Source organism: Ailuropoda melanoleuca, chromosome 12 (assembly GCF_002007445.2).
Source record: "Ailuropoda melanoleuca isolate Jingjing chromosome 12, ASM200744v2, whole genome shotgun sequence".
In the NCBI taxonomy this organism is placed as follows: domain Eukaryota; kingdom Metazoa; phylum Chordata; class Mammalia; order Carnivora; family Ursidae; genus Ailuropoda; species Ailuropoda melanoleuca.
Window position 1 is genome coordinate 18171434 of NC_048229.1, and position 19998 is coordinate 18191431.

General features: G+C 48.9%; 1 protein-coding gene across 11 annotated transcripts in view; it reads right to left on the reverse strand.

Moving 5' to 3' along the window:
* Positions 1-19998, reverse strand: part of DEPDC5 (DEP domain containing 5, GATOR1 subcomplex subunit) — a 137412-nt gene that overhangs the window by 5354 nt on the left and 112060 nt on the right. For 9 of the 11 annotated variants that reach the window (XM_019795621.2, XM_034638843.1, XM_034638844.1 and 6 more), the window contains 5 exons: positions 17057-17226; positions 12094-12265; positions 9218-9278; positions 6159-6241; positions 5055-5914 (listed from right to left, as the gene is read on the reverse strand). In XM_019795621.2, coding sequence (XP_019651180.1) covers positions 5622-5914; positions 6159-6241; positions 9218-9278; positions 12094-12265; positions 17057-17226 — 779 coding nt within the window. In that variant the 3' untranslated portion in view covers positions 5055-5621. Of the gene's footprint in view, positions 1-5054; positions 5915-6158; positions 6242-9217; positions 9279-12093; positions 12266-17056; positions 17227-19998 lie in introns of those variants that run through there. The other 2 variants (XM_034638845.1, XM_034638846.1) reach the window with 2 other exon arrangements.

Below are 19998 nucleotides of genomic sequence, written 5' to 3' on the forward strand. Positions count from 1 at the left end.
GCCAACACTCAGAAAATGGAGTGACTGGGGCGCCTGGGTGGCTCAGTCGGTTAAGTGTGTGCGTTCAGCTCAGGTCATGATCTCAGCGTCCTAGTATCGAGCCCTGCATCAGGATTTCTGCTCAGCAGCGAGTCTGCTTCTCCCTCTACTCCTCCCCACCACTCATTATCTCTCTCTCCCTCTCTCCCAAATAAATAGATAAAATCTTCAAAAAAAAAAAAAGAAAGAAAGAAATGGAGTGACTGTTATTATACATACCTGAAATGTTGGGGCTAACTGTAAATTGGCTTCTACTCAGCTTTTTATCCCATTATTTCCTGTCCATGTTGGCAAAGCCTCACAGGCTTCCTTAGTGTCTCGGGCACGTATCTTGTGCTTCTTCCTCATAATACCTCAAGTTTCCATTTTAATTATTTTGATGGGTCTCTTCCTACACAGGGGCTATGGGCTTCCGTGCCTATCCCATGCAGTTTTGTTTTTTTTTTAAGATTTTATTTGACAGAGAGACAGCCAGTGAGAGAGGGAACACAAGCAGGGGGAGTGGGAGAGGGAGAAGCAGGCTCCCAGCGGAGCAGGGAGCCCGATGCGGGGCCCGATCCCAGGACCCTGGGATCACGCCCTGAGCCGAAGGCAGACGCTTAATGACTGAACCACCCAGGCGCCCCCATCCCATGCAGTTCTTGGCAGTTCCTGGCCCAGCTGCGCAGGCTTTGGCGGTCCTGTGCCTTGGGCGGCCCCGTGCAGCTCTCTACGTCTGCTGTCAGTTGTCATTTCTCTCAGCCGTCAAGTTCTCTGCCTCTACTATGTTGCCTTTCGGTGTGTGGCTTCTAATCTGCTTTGGTCTAAGAATCAGATTTCCAGGCTAGTTAGAGCTGCGTGTACTCAGGAAGAAGCTCAGAGAAGGAATGTGGAACAGGGTTTCTCAAACGGACCACCGGGAGCAGAGTGTCAGTTTACAGCACAGAGTCCCAGACCTCCAGAATCAGAATCTCTGGGAGAGGCTCTGGAACCTGCAATTTCACACAGGTGGCCGGAGAACCACAGGTGGGGGGCTAACACAGCTGCTACTTCCGCTTTGAAGCCTTCTTGGCTTATTCCCATTCCTCTGGTAGAGGGCGAGGGTGTTATTCTATCTCATTTCTTTTCCCATCAGGTTTTTCTGCATCTCACACTCTGTGTGGTTTCCCACCCCGGATTCATTTCTACATTCAGGAGGCCGACTGGTGCTCCCCAGGTGTCTCAGGGCCTGGGTACAGCCCAGCACAACCACAAAACCAACAAACATCTCCAGAGTTGCTCAGCTTCAGGCAACAACCCTGTTCACGACGAGAGGGAGCCAGCACGGCATGGTCAGAAGGCCCTCTTGCTGCTCTCAGCAACGTGGCACTTCTGACAAGAGAAAAAACTTCTCAGCAGAGGTTCTTGGGACCTAGATAAGGCAGAACGACCACAGCAACTAGGTAGTGGAGTACAGCCCTCGGGCCCTAGTGGGGACACTGGGCTCAGCCTCTTGACCACTCTGACTCCAATACACCCCACGAGGTCCAAGGCCACTTCCTCTTTGAAGACTAGCCTGTCCACTCCAGCTCTCTGGTTATTCCCTTCTCTAAACTCCTGGGGTTCAGAGAGTCTGGGGGCAACGGTCATCATTTTAACAGTTGATGTCGAGGGAGGAGCACAATGTTCCAGCCACTGTCACGCTCTCTACCCACATTCTCTCATGTGGTTTTCAAGACCTGGAAGGTGGTACTAGTGTCTCATTTTACAGATGAGGAAACTGAGGTTTAGAGAGATGCAGTAACTTACACAGACTCACGCTGGCAAGCGGCCCTGCTAGAATCTGAATCCAGCCACCTGCCTCCTACGCCTGCCCTCTCAACCACCACACTACTGACTACAACCAAATGCTTAGAAAAACACTGGGCCTGGGAACCGAAGGACCTGGTCCTTATCCCAGTGCCACCTAGAGCCTGGGGCAGGTCATTCCCCGTTTCCTTAACTGGGAGAAAATGAAAACGTTGGGCAAGATCTCCAAGAACCCCTCTGCTCTAAGGCTCATCTTACTGGACCACCCTCATCCCCTCTTACACTCGGGTGATCCCAAAGCATGTTGTGCATGTGTCTGGGCCTTGATGCCCCATTTCTGAACATGAATAAGCACCCTCCATGACTTAATTTAGGGAGCCAGGTTGGTGATGCCATCAAGGTCCTCCTTACAGTCCAGGTGTACTCTCCTTTGTGCTGGACCCTGTGAGGAGTCTTGCATGTGCACCTGCTCCCTTGGTCTCACCAGCTCACTCACTCAACTCTCAGTGACTGGAGAGTGTGCCAGAAGAAATTCTCAGCCTAGGGGGCTGAAGGGGTCAGCGAATAATTACATTGTCATAAGCACAGGAGAAGAGCAACACTCAAGAGAGGTGAGTGTGTGTGTGTGTGTGCGTGTGTGTGTGTGGTGGGTGCGCGTGCATGGGGTTGGGAAGAAAAGTGAGGCCACGTCATCTCTAACAGGTGAGGAACCACACTTGGGAGATAGAACATTCCTAGCTCTCACAGCGAAGAAATGGCAGGGCTGGGATTTAAACCCAGGTCCTCTTGGCCCCAAGCTTCCTGCCCCAAGCTTCCTGCCTTTTTCTCTCCACCAAGGAATGGTTAGTCACATTTATACACCTGGTGTGGGGCCTCTGATCTGCACGCACACATCCCTCCTGTCTAACCACACACTTGCTCAGGCTGGGCTCTCTCTGCACCTGGGCAGCAGGCATGGAGGGAAGTGAGTGGGCCTGAGGGACAGGTGGGAGGACTAGGTGATGGTGGAGTTGAAAGAGGATTTGAGTTCTACTCCCAGATTCTTGCTTGGACAAGTGGGTGAAAGGAGGTGCTGGTCAGAGAGGAAGAATACACGGGAACTAGGGTTCAAGGACATAGGTGTTTCAGGCCCAGCTCTGAAGGGTGAGCGGCTAGCATTCTAGCTTGTCAGCTGTCTTCTTCCACCAAGTCACTCTCTGAGCCTTCTTTTCCTGGTTCATCTTTGGAAGAGAGGAGGGCAGAAAGTAGGATACTGAGGATGCTGAGGACCACACATGACTGTGCCACATGATCTGATCCGGACAGGCCAGTGGCTGCCGCATCCAGCAACATTATGCAGGAAGCTGGCTCAGAAATGTGGCAAAGAGGACTTTACATCCGGGAATGTCAGAATGGCTGACATTCTTTTACTATCTCCTGGGAAGTAACTGCTTTCATGTAATTTTGTCTTCTGGTCCTCCCACCACCCTAACAGACAGTTTCCCATTTTATAAATGAAGGATGTTGGCACTTAACAAAGAGTAAAGGTTTGTCTGAGGGAAGGGAAGGTGAGAACGGAAAAGAAAATGGGATTTTTGTCAGGAACCTGTTCCTGACCAGGAATCAACCCGTGTGCTTTCACATATATTAACAGATCTATTCTCTCAAAATCTCTACATGTGACCATAAATAGCTCCAATTTACAGATGAGGAAACAGGCTCTATTAAGTAACTTAAGAACCCAGTGCGGGGAGATTCAGATGCAACACCCAGTGCCTGGCCCATGAGTCCAGAGTTCATTCACTCCACATATTCAGCCAACACCATTTCTCCAGCATCTGCTATTATGACGCACATTTAGGAACAAAGAGACGAACAAAATAGGCAAGTTTCCATCATGCTAGCGTGGAAATGTGCCGAGTGTTGCCGGGGAAATACAAGGTGCTGTGGGAAGACCTGACAGGTAGCCCTCTATGCCTGGAGAAGTAACATGTGAGTGAAGAGCAGATGAACGATGACCAGGAGTTAGCAAGGCAGAGTGGGCCTGGAGAGGAGGAATGTTCTAAGCAGATGGAACAGCATGTGCAAAGACCTGAGCCGCTAAAGAGTTAGTGATGTTCCAGGTGGTTGGAGGAACAGCCTGGGACCAGATTGCACATGGCCACATCTAAAATGTTTGAAGTTCAACTCCCCAGAGATGTCTAAGTAAGTGGCAGGCACACTCAAAGTGGTTTTTAAATAAGACTGTAAGTGTCGGGGCGCCTGGGTGGCTTAGTCGTTGGGCGTCTGCCTTCGGCCCAGGGCGTGATCCCAGGGTCCTGGGATCGAGCCCCACATCAGGCTCCTCCACTGGAGGCCTGCTTCTTCCTCTCCCACTCCCACTGCTTGTGTTCCTTCTCTCGCTGGCTGCCTCACTCTCTGTCAAATAAATAAATAAAATCTTAAAAAAAAAAAAAAAGACTGTAAGTGTCAAGTGGAGGATGGCCTGGAGGGAAAGCAGAGACAGGTTAGGGGCTCTCCTAGCCATACAAGAGGAAGAGGAAGATGAAGGAGGGCTGCGCTGGGCTGGGTGTCGCAGCAGAGGACTTGGAAGTAGTGGGTGGATTCACAAGCTACTGAGGAGCGAAATCAACAGGGCTTGTGTGGAGAGATGGAGGGGGAGGAAGGGGCAGTACCTGTCAGGTCCCCTCTGTCCTGCAGCCCCTTATCCCTGCCACCAGCAGGTCAGGGCAGGGTGCTGAGGTTAAGGCACCGTACTGAATCGTATCCCTTTAAGAAGTGAGTTCTAAACCCTGGAGTCAATAGAGACTTTCCTTTCCTTTTTTTTTTTTTAAGAATGCCATGGCACCCATGTGCCACACCTGGGCTCACACACTTAGCAAGATTCACTGTGACGGCACAAGCCTGCAGTTGCACATGGTATGACGTGCTCTGCTCACTAGGCCTGAAAGAAACTATTTTGCTCTTGCTCAAGGGCCTGTAAAAAGACATCTTTCAGGGGGCGCCTGGGTGGCACCGCGGTTAAGCGTCTGCCTTCGGCTCAGGGCGTGATCCCGGCGTTATGGGATCGAGCCCCCACATCAGGCTCCTGTGCTGTGAGCCTGCTTCTTCCTCTCCCACTCTCCCTGCTTGTGTTCCCTCTCTCACTGGCTGTCTCTATCTCTGTCAAGTAAATAAATAAAATTTTAAAAAAAAAAAAAAAAAAAGACATCTTTCAGTAAACCCACAACCAGACTCTCCAAGACAGTGAATTCTACAGTCCTCCTCACCTTCTGTGGCTGCCTCATTTGCCACTATGCCCCTGGTGATGGGGCCCGACTGCCCAGCCGAGGATGGGATCACTGCTACCAGGAACCAGGCGAGGGCCGGAGATGCTGCATGTGGCACTTTATTCCTGCCTCTGATATGTACAGGTATATACAGTTGGTGTGAGCCTATGGTACACTATTTCACAAAATTATCTTACATCCTGTGCACACTTTCCGGCGGGAAGTGGCAGGCGGCTCCGAAAAGCCCACGGCTGGTGGAGGGAAAGGATGCTCGCAGGAGCCACCCCCTCTCCAAGGACATTCATGGGGGCTGCTCACCCCCCTCACCAGTACTGAGGTCCTCCCACGGACCATCTGGGCCTCCCACCTGCTCTCAGAGCTCATTTCTTCCCAAGTCTTTCTCCTCGAGGGGAAGAACATCTTGTGGGGGGGAAGAAGCAGTAGCAGTGGCCCCCACTCACTGACGGGGGCACTGCTGCCCGCCACCCAGAGCCCGACTGCCCCTACTGGACACAGACAGCAAGAGCGGAATCTTCCCTGTGCTTCAGACCGACGTGCGGCCTGGCCTCACGGGGCGCTGGCATGCATCTTCTCCAGGCAGCTCGTCCAGAACGTGACCAGCCGGTTGTCGCGGTTGATGCAGAAGTCCGTGAAATCCCTGAGCAGCCGATCAGCAAACTTCTCATCCCCCGTGGCACTAGAGCGCCAGGTCTTGGTCAGCATGGTGTTGTAGGCCCAGTTGTAGCCAACACGCTCCTCACAGAACATGTTCTGGTTGGTGGAGCTGGTGGAGTTCCGCCGCCGCCGCTGCTGCCCTGAGAACTTGCGCCTGGAGTAGGGCAGCTGCAGGAACACTGTTCCTGAGGAGCAAGGGGAAGCCCCATGTCACCGCCACCAGGACGGCCCCCAGGGCAGCTGGGGTGGCTTTGCAGACAGGGTCGGTCAAAGGGAGGAGCCCCCATGTACAGGCTCCCGTCACAGGGACCCACCTGCCCAATGTTTTGCCTGGAGNTGCAGACAGGGTCGGTCAAAGGGAGGAGCCCCCATGTACAGGCTCCCGTCACAGGGACCCACCTGCCCAATGTTTTGCCTGGAGTGTCTCACCTGTAACATGGATGTACTGAGGCTTGTTCTCAGCAGGGAAGTTAAAAGCAGAGGCGGAATATTTATCTTGCACAAACCCAAACCTAAGGGAAGGACAGGAAGACACATAGATTAGGGCCTCCTTAGCTAAAGGGACAGGGAGAGCAAATGTGCCTAAGAGGACTTTTTTTTTTTTTTTAAGATTTTATTTATTTATTTGACAGAGATAGAGACAGCCAGCGAGAGAGGGAACACAAGCAGGGGGAGTGGGAGAGGAAGAAGCAGGCTCATAGTGAAGGAGCCTGATGGGGCTCGATCCCATAACGCCGGGATCACGCCCTGAGCCGAAGGCAGACGCTTAACCGCTGTGCTACCCAGGTGCCCCCTAAGAGGACTTTCTGACAGCCTGAGATACAGGGACCTGGAAAGATCTCTTTCAAGATGGAACATTCAGGCTGCTCGTTTTTGCCCTCACCAGACCTCCTCCCTCCAGGCCTCCCGTCATCTCCAGGTGTCTGAGAGTCCTCTCACCAGCTGTACTCCACATCCAGCCATCTCTGCCTACCACCCCTCGCCCTGCATGCCCCCCAGCTGTCCTGTCAGACCTTCCTCTGGGTGCTGTCACGTTGTCCCACCCTGCACCTCTTCTCTGCCTCTCCCTGGAATCCGCATCTGGTCCAACAATGTGCTGGGTGCCCACCCACATAAGGAGAGGGGGGAAGGTCCTTATCTTAATTCACCTCAGCCACACCTTTCCCTTAGTTCTCCCAGCTAAGCACAGAGTAGGTTCTCAAAAAAGCCTCTGAATTGAAATAGAACGAATGATCTTAATTGAAATTCTCTTCTTAAAAATGAGGAACTGAGTCTGGGGGTCTCTGCATCGCTGTGTTCTGGAAATGGGCAGGAGAAGCCACTTTTCATCTATGACTTATTTGATTCTGCTTCTCATCTATGGTTTGTTCTATTCCGGGTTTTTCTATTTCCATCATACACATTTATTACAGCTCTACCTGCTAAGTGCTGAAAAGGACGTGTTAACAGATGTGGCTCCCGCCCCGAGTCTGAGAGGTTTCTGTCATCAAGGCAGTGATGTAGGCAGAACTAAAGGAGGTAAAACACCTGTCTCCTTTCGTTGCGTCCTCTGTATAAGCTACCAGCTTTACACCAGCTTTCAATCATTATTTATCACAGCACACATGAAATCAAATATGCAAGTTAAATGGATCAGCTAACGTGCACAGCAAGCCCCATCATCTACAGGCTGATTCCATCATGTGTAGGGATAGCTCCGGATTTTGCCATTCTCTCCCTCTACTTTTCAACCAAGTCTGCTTATTTACTCAGCATGCGATCAGCCTGACTAGAATCTTGCCTCATTTCTTCCTTAGGTCACCAGGAAAGACCTTTAATTTTAAAAAGGCAATTTAACCACATGGTGCTTGGCCCCTTCACTGTCCACTTGGGGAGCACTGGAGCCAGGACTACAGTGAGGGTGGGGGTGGGGGGCACCCATCCCACCAAGACAAATATGAAGAAGGAGCCGGGGAGCCACAGCAGCGGGGTCCGGGGAAGCTGGAGCTGTTTTTCTTCTCCTTCTTCTTTTTTTTAAGATTTTATTTATTGGACTGGTTTCTAACTCTTTCAGAGATGAAACTTATGGGTGGGCTAATGTTTCATTTCAGAGCCACAATGCAACCTAGAGTTCCATTCTGTGCAAAAGCTACTCTGGGAAAGGCACTTGCTAGGTGCTGTAAAGGGAAACAAAAATGAGAAAAATGCATCCCCTTGCCCTCCAGGGGCCCCTAGATTAGTGTAACAGATAGAGTGTATTGGGAAAAAGCGAAGGAGGGCTTCAGAGAGCAAGGACCTGGGAATTGGTGGTGGAGCAATACTGACAGGTGGGAAGGGGAAGGGGTTTCGAGAATGTGGGGGGAGATATGATGAAGACGGTGGGTCTGGGTGGGGGAGGGAGAGCAGGTTTAGGGGCCGGGACACTCAGCAGAGTCCACGCAGTGATTCATAGGGATGGGACAGAAAACATGAAGAACTCGAAAGGCCACGTCCCGAGTGACATCTAACCAGCAAAATCCAATCACCACCCAATGATACCCAAGGGAAGTGTCACAGCTGCTTATAAACTCATCAGTTGGTTGGGGTCTTCCTAATGATACCCACTGTCTACTAAGGGCTTCCTAGGCGCCGAACTCCAAAGAACTCTCCCAACAACCCAGTGAGTGGTGAGAAAATGAAGGTGAAGCAGTTCCAGAATGTGCTCACAGTTCCTCAGCCACGTGCTGGTGGAGGTGGAGGTGAGCTAGGCCTGTCTGCTTCCCAGATCGACGCCCTTTGGCACCGATCCACTGTGCTCCCCACCTTCTGCCCCCAGTCGGCACCCTCTCTTGCTGGAAGAAAGAAGTCTGGCTGTGGTGGGCCGGGGGCGGGAGCGGGTGCGAGGTGGGGTGGTAACAGCCGAATACACTTGAATAAGGAGATGGCAGGACACTGAAGACGGTGCAGCGAGAGGATTACCGAAGTGGGAACAGAGGACTTGCTTCTGCCATGGTTAACACGAAGCAGCAAATGAACACTGCGTGGTGCGTTCTACAGACAAAGCTGGACTGGCCTGAGGGGTAAGCAGCTAAGCCCAAGGAAGCCCCTCCCTGAGGCATATAACCTAGTGCTAGTAAATACCTACGGACTTATCTATTGCTTTTTAACCCCCATTATCTTCTCAGCACATGTCAAGGGGCTCTTGAAGCGTTTTACAGTTTTTCATCTCATGTCATCTCCTGGACAGCTTGGCTCAAGGTCTTGTTGGAGGCTAAGGAGGGAGCTCTATGTTTTCCCTTCAACTGGAAGAAGGTAATGTGGTCTGAAAAACAACAGCTCCAGGAACTGGAGGAGTAATGCTTATCTCTGAAACCAAGGCAAAAGGTCCTGTGGGATATGGGCAGCGAGTCGGTCTTGGGTGACTAGAACCATTTCCCCAGAAATGAAACAGACTGGGTTTGGGTTTGGTAACTGCTACTCACGATAGTCACTGACACCCTCCTATCATGCCCTCTGGCTAAGGGACAAACCTGTGTGCAATGGCTTCCTGGAAAAGGTGCATTCGATCCCAGTATGTTTCCGGTTCGAAACCTGAAAGGAGAAAAAAGAACAAATGCCATGGTGTGACCCCAAGGTTTGTAATTCTCCCTGGGTCTGGCTTTCTGTACCCTTCACTTCTGGTGGCCATTCTGGTGGCTGCTTTTTCACACTACCTGCTTTTGAGAGACCAGCCTCCATCCCAAGGAACAAAGGTGCTTTCTCACCCACCCCTTCCCTGAAGCTCTATCGGGATCTAGAAAGGCACTGAATAGGAGTCCTCAGCTACCAGTGTGAGCTACCAGAACTCGAGGTAAGACTCATTCTAATAATTTCCTATGCCAAAAGTGGAAAGGAACATGTATTAAAATGCAAACAAAAGATAAGCTTTAAATGCATGTTATCGGCTTCTAAGGAGAAAAAAAAATTATTACCAATTTTCCATTTCCCTACAAGGAAAGACAATAGTACAAGCTCCATTTTAGGGGTGGGGAAACTGACGTAAAGAGACTATGGACTCTGAGAAACAAACTGAGGGCTTCAGAGGGGAGGGGGGTGGGGGAATGGGATAGACCTGGTGATGGGTAGTAAGGAGGGCACATATTGCATAGTGCACTGGGTGTTATACGCAACTTATGAATCATCGAACTTTACATCAGAAACCAGGGATGTACTGCATGGTGACTAACATAATAAAAAAACAGTAAATAAATAAATAAAAATTTTAAAAAATTGCATTTCTCTAATGAAAAAATAAACATATAAAAATTATATTTGGAAACGTGATGGGCTGGGGAGGGCAGGGGAGCAGACGAGAGCCTTCCTCCATCACCCACATCATGGCTCCAGCCTCGCTCCTTCTGCAGAACTGGTGTGAGGACCAAGAGCTGATGAGGAGGTGGAGGGCTGAGGCAGGCTGTCGCACGGCAACAGGCAACAGGCCAGCGCTGCTCTTGGGATTGAGAAGCTGAGGGCTGAAGGAGCAAATGCACAAGACAGACTGAAGAACAGGGGCTCTCTCTCTACATTTGGAATTTTCTATCTAGAATACATTTGAGGGCTCTAGGCAACTAAAGAGCAAACAAGAAAAAAGACTTCGGCTTTAATAGGTAAAAACACACACAGCAAATTCCTTGTCAGATTTTTAAGCTTTTGAATCCACTGTTATTGGAAGGAGAGATAACAGGAAGAAAAGAAGCGCAGAAGCAAGAAAATTGATTTTTAGATTCAAACCCTTATTCCTTTAAACTAGGACTCCTTTCTTCAGCTGTAACCATGGCAACCAACAGAAGATGCTGGTCTTGAAGCCTGGGTTACAACAGGCAGGGAAAACCAGCAGCCCATACAAAAATGTCCTCCAATGCCAGCCTTGCCAGCAATCCTGTGCTGTGACAGTGAAGGTGGAAAACCCCAGAAGAGTCTGGCTGGTGTGGGGGAAGTGTCTGCTGAGCATATTAAAAACAGCAGCATGAGGCAGTTGCCTGGCTTGAAATCATCAGATACGAATAAAATCATGTGGCATTTCAGGGCTGCAGTGGTCCTCTGTCAGCCACCGTGAGGTTAAACGGGAAGGGGTGTGTGTGTGTGTGTGTGTGTGTGTGTGTGTGTGTGTGTGTGTGAACAGCACTTTGTCAACTCTACGGATCACGGGATCTATGGCCTTCAGTGGTTCTGTGGGACCTGCCTCGAACCCCAAAAATCACTGTAAACACTGTGACTATATAAAAATGTCTTCTGAGATGTAAACAAAGAACATACAGGTGGACCTTTGGAACACAAGCTCTTTGCACCACCAGGGCGGCCTGTCACGGGAAAAGCGCGGCCATATTTAATGTGGCCTCCCTGACCTAGCGAGACCTCTCACCCCCTGGGCCTCTTCTCTTCTACCTACCACGACACAGACTTACATGGGCACGGGAAGAAACCATCTCCCTCACACCAAAAGTTCTTCCTTTCACATTTATAATTTCTATATCTGAGAAACGAAAGGGCTACTGACATATCGGAAGCAATTCTAACTTTCTGTTTTTAAAAAGGTCATTTGTGAGCTCACCGAGAGCTCTGTAGGAGCTATTTATGTGTTCATCGAAATGGGCAATTAATCGGTGATAAAAAGTTCTGTGCTGCGTGAAGTGAGACTTGCCCTGGATCTGTCCTACACCTGCCCTCAGAGATCTCCTGGGCCAGGGTGGAGCAGCAGGGCAGCCCCGCCCACTCTCTCCTCCTGTCGGACCACAACCCCAGCAACCCCGTTCCAGGGAAAGGGCTGTCATCAGAGTCCTGCTGTCCTCCATCAAGCCCCCTCCTGCTCTGTCTTCCTTGAGATGCAGGACTCGAGTCACACGCGTGTTCCAGGTGCTGACACACTACAGCTTTGCACAACAGGACACTGTGCCCTGTTTTGCATTCAATGCCACCCTTTCTCTATAGCCTGTTTTCAAGAAACAGCAGATTCATGCCTCCCATAAGGTTCAAATTCCCAGAGCCCAAAGCCAGTTAGGCTGGAGCACGGAAAGGAGCACGTGGGGAGAATACCAGTGCTGCTCGTGATTTACAGTATATCACACCCTCTCCCACCCACCATCTGCTCCAGGCCTCACGAGGGTCTTCCTGAATTGGCAAGGCAGCGTTAAACTTTACATGCTCTCATCTGAGGAATAAAGAACTTAAGACATTTAGTGACTTGTCCAGGGTTACCTGGCCACTAAGTGAAGAACCAGCATGAAACCCAGATCCTTCCGACCCCTTATCCAAAGCCTGCCTCTGCACTAGCCTGCATGGATTCGATATTCGATACCTAGAGAGGTGGCCTTGGGGGAGAGGGGTCTTACTCGCGGAGACAGAATGTCCAGAGGGGAGTGTCTCTTACTATCAAACAGGTGCTCACTGCCCTCCTTGAGCAGGCAGCTGGTGTTGAGTGGGATGAAGAGCTGGGCTCGAAGCGGATCGCCATACAGGTAACTGGGCAGTGCAAAGGGACCCTCCAGAACGGGGACCAACAAAAAGCCGCAGGAAGTGGCTTTGCGATGCCAACCTTGGACCTGGAGGGAAGCAGAGAAACAGTGTCATCTCCAACTGAATTCGGACAAGAGAAAATACTTCCCGAGGAGTGAAGCCGCCACCGTGGCAGCTGACATATTGATCAGCACGTTCATTTATTCATGTTCACTGGCTCCAAACCAGTTCTGGGCAGGAAATAGCACAGTTTCACCTCCTCTGACAAATACTTGAAAAACTGTGAGTTAAGCACACGGCTCCTCCTCACAGCCCGAGCTTCTGCAACTTAGTGTTTCTTCTGGAAGGAAGCGACTGGAGAGAGCTATTTCTTGCCTCCTAAATGGCCTTCTCATTCTATAGGATGTTGGAGGAAGGTCACAGGATATAAGTTAAGTCCTTCTAAATTTGTCCTTTATCAAAAATTTACTAAGCCCAAAGTATCAAATAGGAAAACAATCCACTCAGGCTGGCTGGAAGGGACATGATGCAGGGCGCAAGATGACTATGGTGGCCTCTGGCCAAAAGCGATAAGCCCTGACCCGGCAGAATGAGAGCCACTCTCCAGCAAACTCCCAAAAGCTGTCTGTCCAAAGACTCTGAACGAAGGTTAACTGGGGCAGCAAGACAAACCTCCCCATCAGTACCATTTCCTTAGGAAACAGTGGCGATTTTCTATGTCTTAAGATACTTTTTGAACCATAAAACTATGTATATTAAAAGAAAAAAAGATGCATGTGTCTCTGGCATACAGATGAGTTTGTGTTAAATGTTATTTCAAAAAAATATAGCTTGGAGGAGCACCTGGGTGACGCAGTCGTTAAGCGTCTGCCTTCGGCTGAGGGCAACGCCGCGTGATCCCGGCGTTATAGGATCAAGCCCCACATCAGGCTCGTCCGCTTTGAGCCTGCTTCTTCCTCTCCCACTCCCCCTGCTTGCGTTCCCTCTCTTGCTGGCTGTCTCTATCTCTGTCAAATAAATAAATAAAATCTTAAAAAATATATATATATAGCTTGGGGGCAGCACCTGGGTGGTTTAGTCGGTTAAGAGTCTGCCTTCGGCTCAGGTCATGATCCTGGAGTCCTGGGATTGAGTCCTGAGTTGGGCTCCCTGCTCAGCAGGGAGCCTGCTTCTCCCTCTACCCCTACCCCTGCTCGTGCTCTCTTTCCTTCTCTCACTCACTCACTCTCTCAAATAAATAAATATTAAAATACACACACACACACACACACATATAGTTTGAGCCATAACTTGACTTAAATATAATTACATTAAAAATTGAAGGGGACCACTCTTAGCTTTTTTTCCCAGAAACACTCATAACAACAATACATCAACAACAAAACCAAGATCTCTGTTTAACCAAAATAATTTTCCTCCCTCCCTCCCTCCCTTCCTTCCCACCCTCCCTACCTCCCTCCCTCCTTCCTCCCTCCCTTTCATTCTTTCTTTTCTTAAAGATTTTATTTTTAAGTAATCTCTACACCCAAAGCAGGACCCAAACCCACAACCTCGAGATCAAGAGTTGTGAGCTCTACAGACGGAGCCAGCCACATGCCCCTGACCAAAATAACTTCTAAAGCTCTTTTTATTTTACATAATATTTAAAAATATGTCCTATTTTAATATTATAAATATGTATTACAATATTATAAATACTACATATTATAAAATCATATAATAAAATGTGATTTATAACAAATTTGGACATTACCTTAAAATAATAATTAATCTACACTAGAGATTTCTAAAAACTTAATAAAATACCATTGACCCTTGAGCAACACAAGGTTTAGGGGCACCAATACCCTATGCAGTCAAAAATCTGAGTATAACTTTTGACTCCCCCAAAACTTAACTAATAGCCTACTGTTGACTGGAAGTCTTACCAATAAGATACACAGCTGATTCACACATATTTGTTAACATAGATACTATATGCCCACAATAAAGTAAGCTGGAGAAAGGAAAACGTTATCAAGAAAACCATAAGGAAGATAAAATACATTTACAGTACTCTATTTATATATATTTTAAAAATCCATATATAAGTGGATCCATGCAGTTCAAACCCATGTTGTTCAAGGGTCAAAACTGTAATAATAAAGAGATCAGCAACTTTCAGTGGGTTTTACATGAATTGGTATCAAAGTGTATTTTGAAAAGACAGTTGCTATATTCCCCCAGGGAGATAAATACTCTTCGTCCTTCCAAACTGTGACTATATGTGTGCGTCCATGAATGTTATGGTCGTGTTGTTTGAGATAGGATTATCTGGTAGGGCTTCCAAGGAGAAGGCTTAGCTTACTGGGTCAGAGGGTTAGTTTTGCCTGGAGGGAGTGGTTAGCCCTGTGTAGACTAGCTGGGGAAGAGCCAGAGTCCTCTGCAAGCTGAGCTGGACAGGTGGCTGAGTGTCTTTTTTTTTTTAAGTAGGCTCCACACCCGGCGCGGACTGCAATGCGGGGCTTGAACCCACAACCATGAGATTGAGACCTGAGCCAAGATCAAGAGTCAGACGCATAACCAACTGAGCCACCAAGGTGTCCCGCTGGGCATCTTATTTGATTTGGACCTTGAGAATGTTCCACTGTTCCAGGGTAGGGGTCCACAGAGGTGCTAATGCCATGCGGAGGAAGACTGGGGCTGGGCAGAGAGAGACACAGACAAATCTCTTCCCCGGGATATCACGCCTTGTGGGGCAAAACTAGGCCTCTGAGCCCTGGATAGAAAAACAATACACTAAAAGCTGATGCTGTGCTCACTCTCTTTGGTCATCTCCTAGCTTTCTGTCAAGTCTTTCTGAACCTTCTGGCTGCTCTCAGCAAAGTGATGACATGCTTGCACCAGTGTGGGAGGACAGCAGGACTCCATTAAAGCCACAGAAAAACACTCTTCTGGATTGATGGGGAGAGTGCATAAAAGGAGTGGCAGACTGCAAAGATGGTTAAAGAGGGCCCCTGGAAGATACTGAGAGCCTGGCTAAAGGAGAGTTTGTTCTACAGACATTGGGACTGGGGACGCGGGTGGCCGGGCTGGCTTCTCAGTGCGAGCAGTGAGTGACCCAATTAGACAGACCGGCCAGGCCGACCAGGAGGACCAAAGACAGGCAGAAGACCAACTAAAAGACGGCTTCTGAGCTTCAGTACTCGTGACATGTACTGGGTACATGTCTGGGTAACTCTTCCTCGTAGCGGCTGTCCTGTGCGACATGCTACAGGGTGATGCGCGGCACCCCTGCTGTCTCCCCACTACACGCAGTGGCACTCGTCCACCACTGGTGCCAAGTAAAAATGTTTCCAGATATTACCAAATGCTCCTACAGAGGCAAAATCACATACTCCCCCCACACCCGTTGAGAGCTAAAGACGGTGATGTTCACCAATGGGGGATTGGTTAAGTAAACAATGGTCTACGGCCATACCACCCTGAACGCGCCCGATCTCGTCTGATCTCGGAAGCTAAGTAAACGATGATACAAACAAATAGCAGAATATTCTGCAGCCCTTAAAAACAATGAAGCAAAACAAAAACAAAAACACAACAACGAGGCTGACTTATTTATACTGATACTGAGGATATGTAGGTAATAGGACCAAACAGATTGCAAATACAGTTGACCTTGGAACAACACAGGTTTGAAATGCATGGGTCCACTTACATGTGGGGTTTTTTAATAAACAGAGTACTGTAAATACATTGTCTCTTCCTTATGATTTCCTTAATAACATTTTCTAGCTTGCTTTATTGTAAGAATACAGTATATAATACAGAGAACATACAAAATATGTGTTAATCGACTGTTTATGTTATCCTTAAGGCTTCAGGTTAACGGTAGGCTATTAGTAGTTAAGTTTTTGGGAAGTCAAAAGCTATACTTGGATTTTTGACTGCACAGAGAGTTGGCATCCCTAACCCCTCTGTTGTTCAAGGGTCAACTACAGTATTCAAGCTATCATATCTGTTAAAAAAAAAAAAGATAATAAAGCTTTGTATATGCACATACTATCTCTGAAAGTATACTCAACAAAGTGGTAGGGTGGCTGCTTTCATTTATGGATTAAAAAAATGTTTTTTAAGATTTTTTTTTTTTAAGCAATCTCTATGCCCAATGTGCGGCTCAAACCCATGACTCTGAGATCAAGAGTTACATGCTCTACTGACTGAGTCAGCCAGGTGCCCCAAGGGGTTGCCTGTAACCTTTGTATTTTTTCTTTGAATTTTTATTTAAATTCTAGTTAGTTAAACATATAGTGTAATATTGGTTTCAGGAGTAGAATTTAGTGATTCATCACTTACATATAACACCCAGTGCTCAACACAAGTGCTTTCCTTACCCATTTAGCCCAACCCCCACCCACCTCCGGGTGGTTGCTTTTAGATGGAAGTCCCTGGGAACGGGGTAAGGGTGGGAGAGGGACTTACTTTTCACTCTAGACCAGAGATTCTCAATTGGGGGCAATACTCCTCCTCCCTGGGGACATGTAGCAATATCTGGAGACATTTTTGGTTGTCATAACTTGGCGTGCTCCTGGCATTTAGGGTAGAGGTCACAGATGTTGCCCAACATCCTACAATGCACAGGACAGCCCCCCACAACAGAGAGTTATCCGTCCCAAGAGTGCCAAGGCTGAGAAACCCTGACCTAGCTCCTTGTCAACTGTATGAATTTTTTACTGTGTTTAAATTTGTTTACAAGGCTATTCCAAACAGTCCAGGTGAAAGGTTATTGGAGCCTGAACTAAGGAAAAACAAAGGTGACATGAATCTCTACCAAGCACCCACTGTGCCCCTCGGCAAGGTGAGCCAAGGCCCTGACTACAGCACGAGGAGGCTCTCACCATCTCAAAAAGGACCGCTGCGGTCACGGCCATCCAGTGGAGCTTGATCTCAAAGGCCGCATTAAGGGAGAAGTTGCCATGATAGTAACAGCTGCACCACTCCAGCCGGTCTGTGCGGTTGTTCACGTCCACATCCAGGGTCACAGTCCTCTGCTCTGGGACAGTGGCAGCTATGTCAGCACGTTGGAGGGGCCCCAGGAGAGAGAAGGAAAAGAAGGAGTGGGATGAGGTGGAAGAACAAACAACTAGGCATCCAGATATAAAATTGCTGAATCACCTACTAGAAAATCACAGATTCTGGAAGCTTCATGAAAATCATCTAGTCCAGGGGTCAGCCAACTTTTCCTATAAAGGGCCCAGTAACCTGTCGGGTTTCACAGGCTATGCGGTCTCTGTTTCAGCCATTCAACCCTGCCATCGCAGTGCACTAGCAGCCAGAGACATGTAAATGAATAGGCCGGGCAGTGTTCCAGTGAAACTTTATTTACAAAACCTGAAGGATCTTTAGGCAGTAAAACTATTCTGTACACTATCATGGTGGATACACGCCATTACACATGTGTGAAAGCCCAAAATGTACAACACCAAGAGTGAACTCGAATGTAAACAGGGGACCCAGGGTGAAGACTTGTTAATGCAGGTTCGACGATGGTAACAACTGCCCCACTCTGGTTGGTGCAGGGCACGGACAGTGGGGGAGGATGCGAGTGTGCTTAGGCAGGGGGTATATGAAAATCCTGTGTACCTTCCACTCAATTTTGTGGTGAACCTAAAAGTGCCCTAAAAATAAAGTTTATTACACAACACATAAACAAACAGTTGGTAATCCAGATTTGGTTAAGCCACAGTTTGCCTCCCCCTAATCGGATCCAACTCCTTCATTTATAGATGAGGAAACAGCAGCCCATGGAGGAGAAATGCCTTGACCAAGATCAGAGTCAGAACCTCAGCCAGGCTGAACCCCAGATCTTCCCCCTCCAGTGACCCATAAAGGGACACCATGGGACAGACAGCCAGACCATAGTGAGGAGGAAGTCTTGCTCTTCTGGTTTCAACCCAGGAAGACAATAGCTCTACAATTTTTTCTCAAGAAACGAAACTTCGTAATGAAGCTCAACACCCTGTTCCATCAGCTGTGTATTGCTCAGATTCTAGGCTGGTACCAAACAAGCTCATCCTATCTGGAACTCCTGCTCAGAATTCCTACTCAACCCCAGGCAGGGATGGTTTAAGGATGGGTCAATCAAGTTCCTGACCAGACCAAAGGCCTGAAAGAGGCTCAGAAGCAACAGAAATATCAGGGCTCTGCTCTGCCTGACTGGGCAGTGCCAGACCTATATAGGGTTTCTACAAACTATTATCAGCTCCTCATTCTCCCCTGCCCCCAGGAATCCAAAGGTATCTCTTTATCTGAAGCCGTCAGCTTCGTTCTGGGTTTTGCAGGTAGAAGCCCTGAGTGGCTTTTATCGCTGACAAGGATAAAATGGCTCTTGAGTCAGCGATTTTAATGGGCAGCAGTGGAGCTACAGTCAGGACGCTGAACGGCACCCGGGCAGACTGATAAGCAGTTGCTGGGTATATAGCTTATCATGCTCTCAGAACCAGAACATGCAAAATGGCAAACGTTGAGCCGGGTGCCCCTGAGAACATTGCTTCAGCTCTCCTGCTTTGGTTCCTCGTTTGCAAACTGAGATGGTGCCCATCCGGCTGCTTCCCGGAGGAGAGGTGAGGATCAGGGAAAACATGGCTGCCAGGAGGCCGCAGAATCCCCCTTTTGCCTTCTCCCATAACCACCCCACTTGCAACTCTCCTGTTATTCCTCCCTCCCCATTTAAGCTACAAGCTCACCAATGCTCAACCTGAGCCCTGTCCGTGACTCCCATGGACACTGCTCAGCCGCCTGTGACACTTCAGGCTAAAGAACATGGTGGCTCCAACACGAAAAGTCTCATCAGAACTGGTTTATGTCTCTGCCTTGTGTTCCTGATTCATGGCCCAACCACAGTAGCCTTTTACTTAATAGCCCCAGTCGAAGGAAGAAAGCTTTGCTCTCTGGTCTTGGACAGCATACTCCTCCCCCGGAGAAAAGTCTGGGTCACAAAAGAAAGGGCACTCGATAAACACCAGCAGTGACCTCGCACATCTTTTCTCTCCCATCTGGCATGTTCAGTTCAGAAAAAACTGGTCTAAGGAAGCCCAAAGAAGTGTCCTGTTCAGCCAAGTGCTTACAGGCTCAAGATATCATTAGCTTTCACTACTTCAGGGGTGAGATTCGACAGTATGGACGCGGCCAGCAGGCTAACGATGTTGACAAAGGTGTAAGTCCCAGCTGAGCTGCAGCTTTCAGCGAGTTCTCTGAATCACTCCTTAGTTGCAAAAAAACAGACTTATTCACCTTGGGACAGTGAGATACGGTGAGCCCCAGTACACAGGGGCAAACCCAGGGGAGGAGCAGGCTGAGGGTCCTTCACCTGGGTCATAGCAAGGGGGCTAACAATGACCTGGGGAGGGGCACCAGAGCCACTGGAGGAAAAGAGACTGCAGGCTCAGGTAGGGCACGAGAGATCGACATTCACAACCAGAGCTGCCCACCAACAGAAAGAGCAGTCACAAGAGTGAGTGCCCTGTTGGGGGGAGTTTTCAAGGAGCAGCTGGCTCCCCACTTATTAGGAGTGGAACAGAATATGTTCACGTGTCAGGGTTTGGACCGAGGTGCTTGGCAGCCTCTTCTGACCCTGAGGTCCAGTGGGGTTATCAAAAAAAAGCTGAGAGGGGCGCCTGGGTGGCACAGCGGTTAAGCATCTGCCTTCGGCTCAGGGCGTGATCCCGGCGTTATGGGATCGAGCCCCACATCAGGCTCCTCCGCTATGAGCCTGCTTCTTCCTCTCCCACTCCCCCTGCTTGTGTTCCCTCTCTCGCTGGCTGTCTCTATCTCTGTCAAA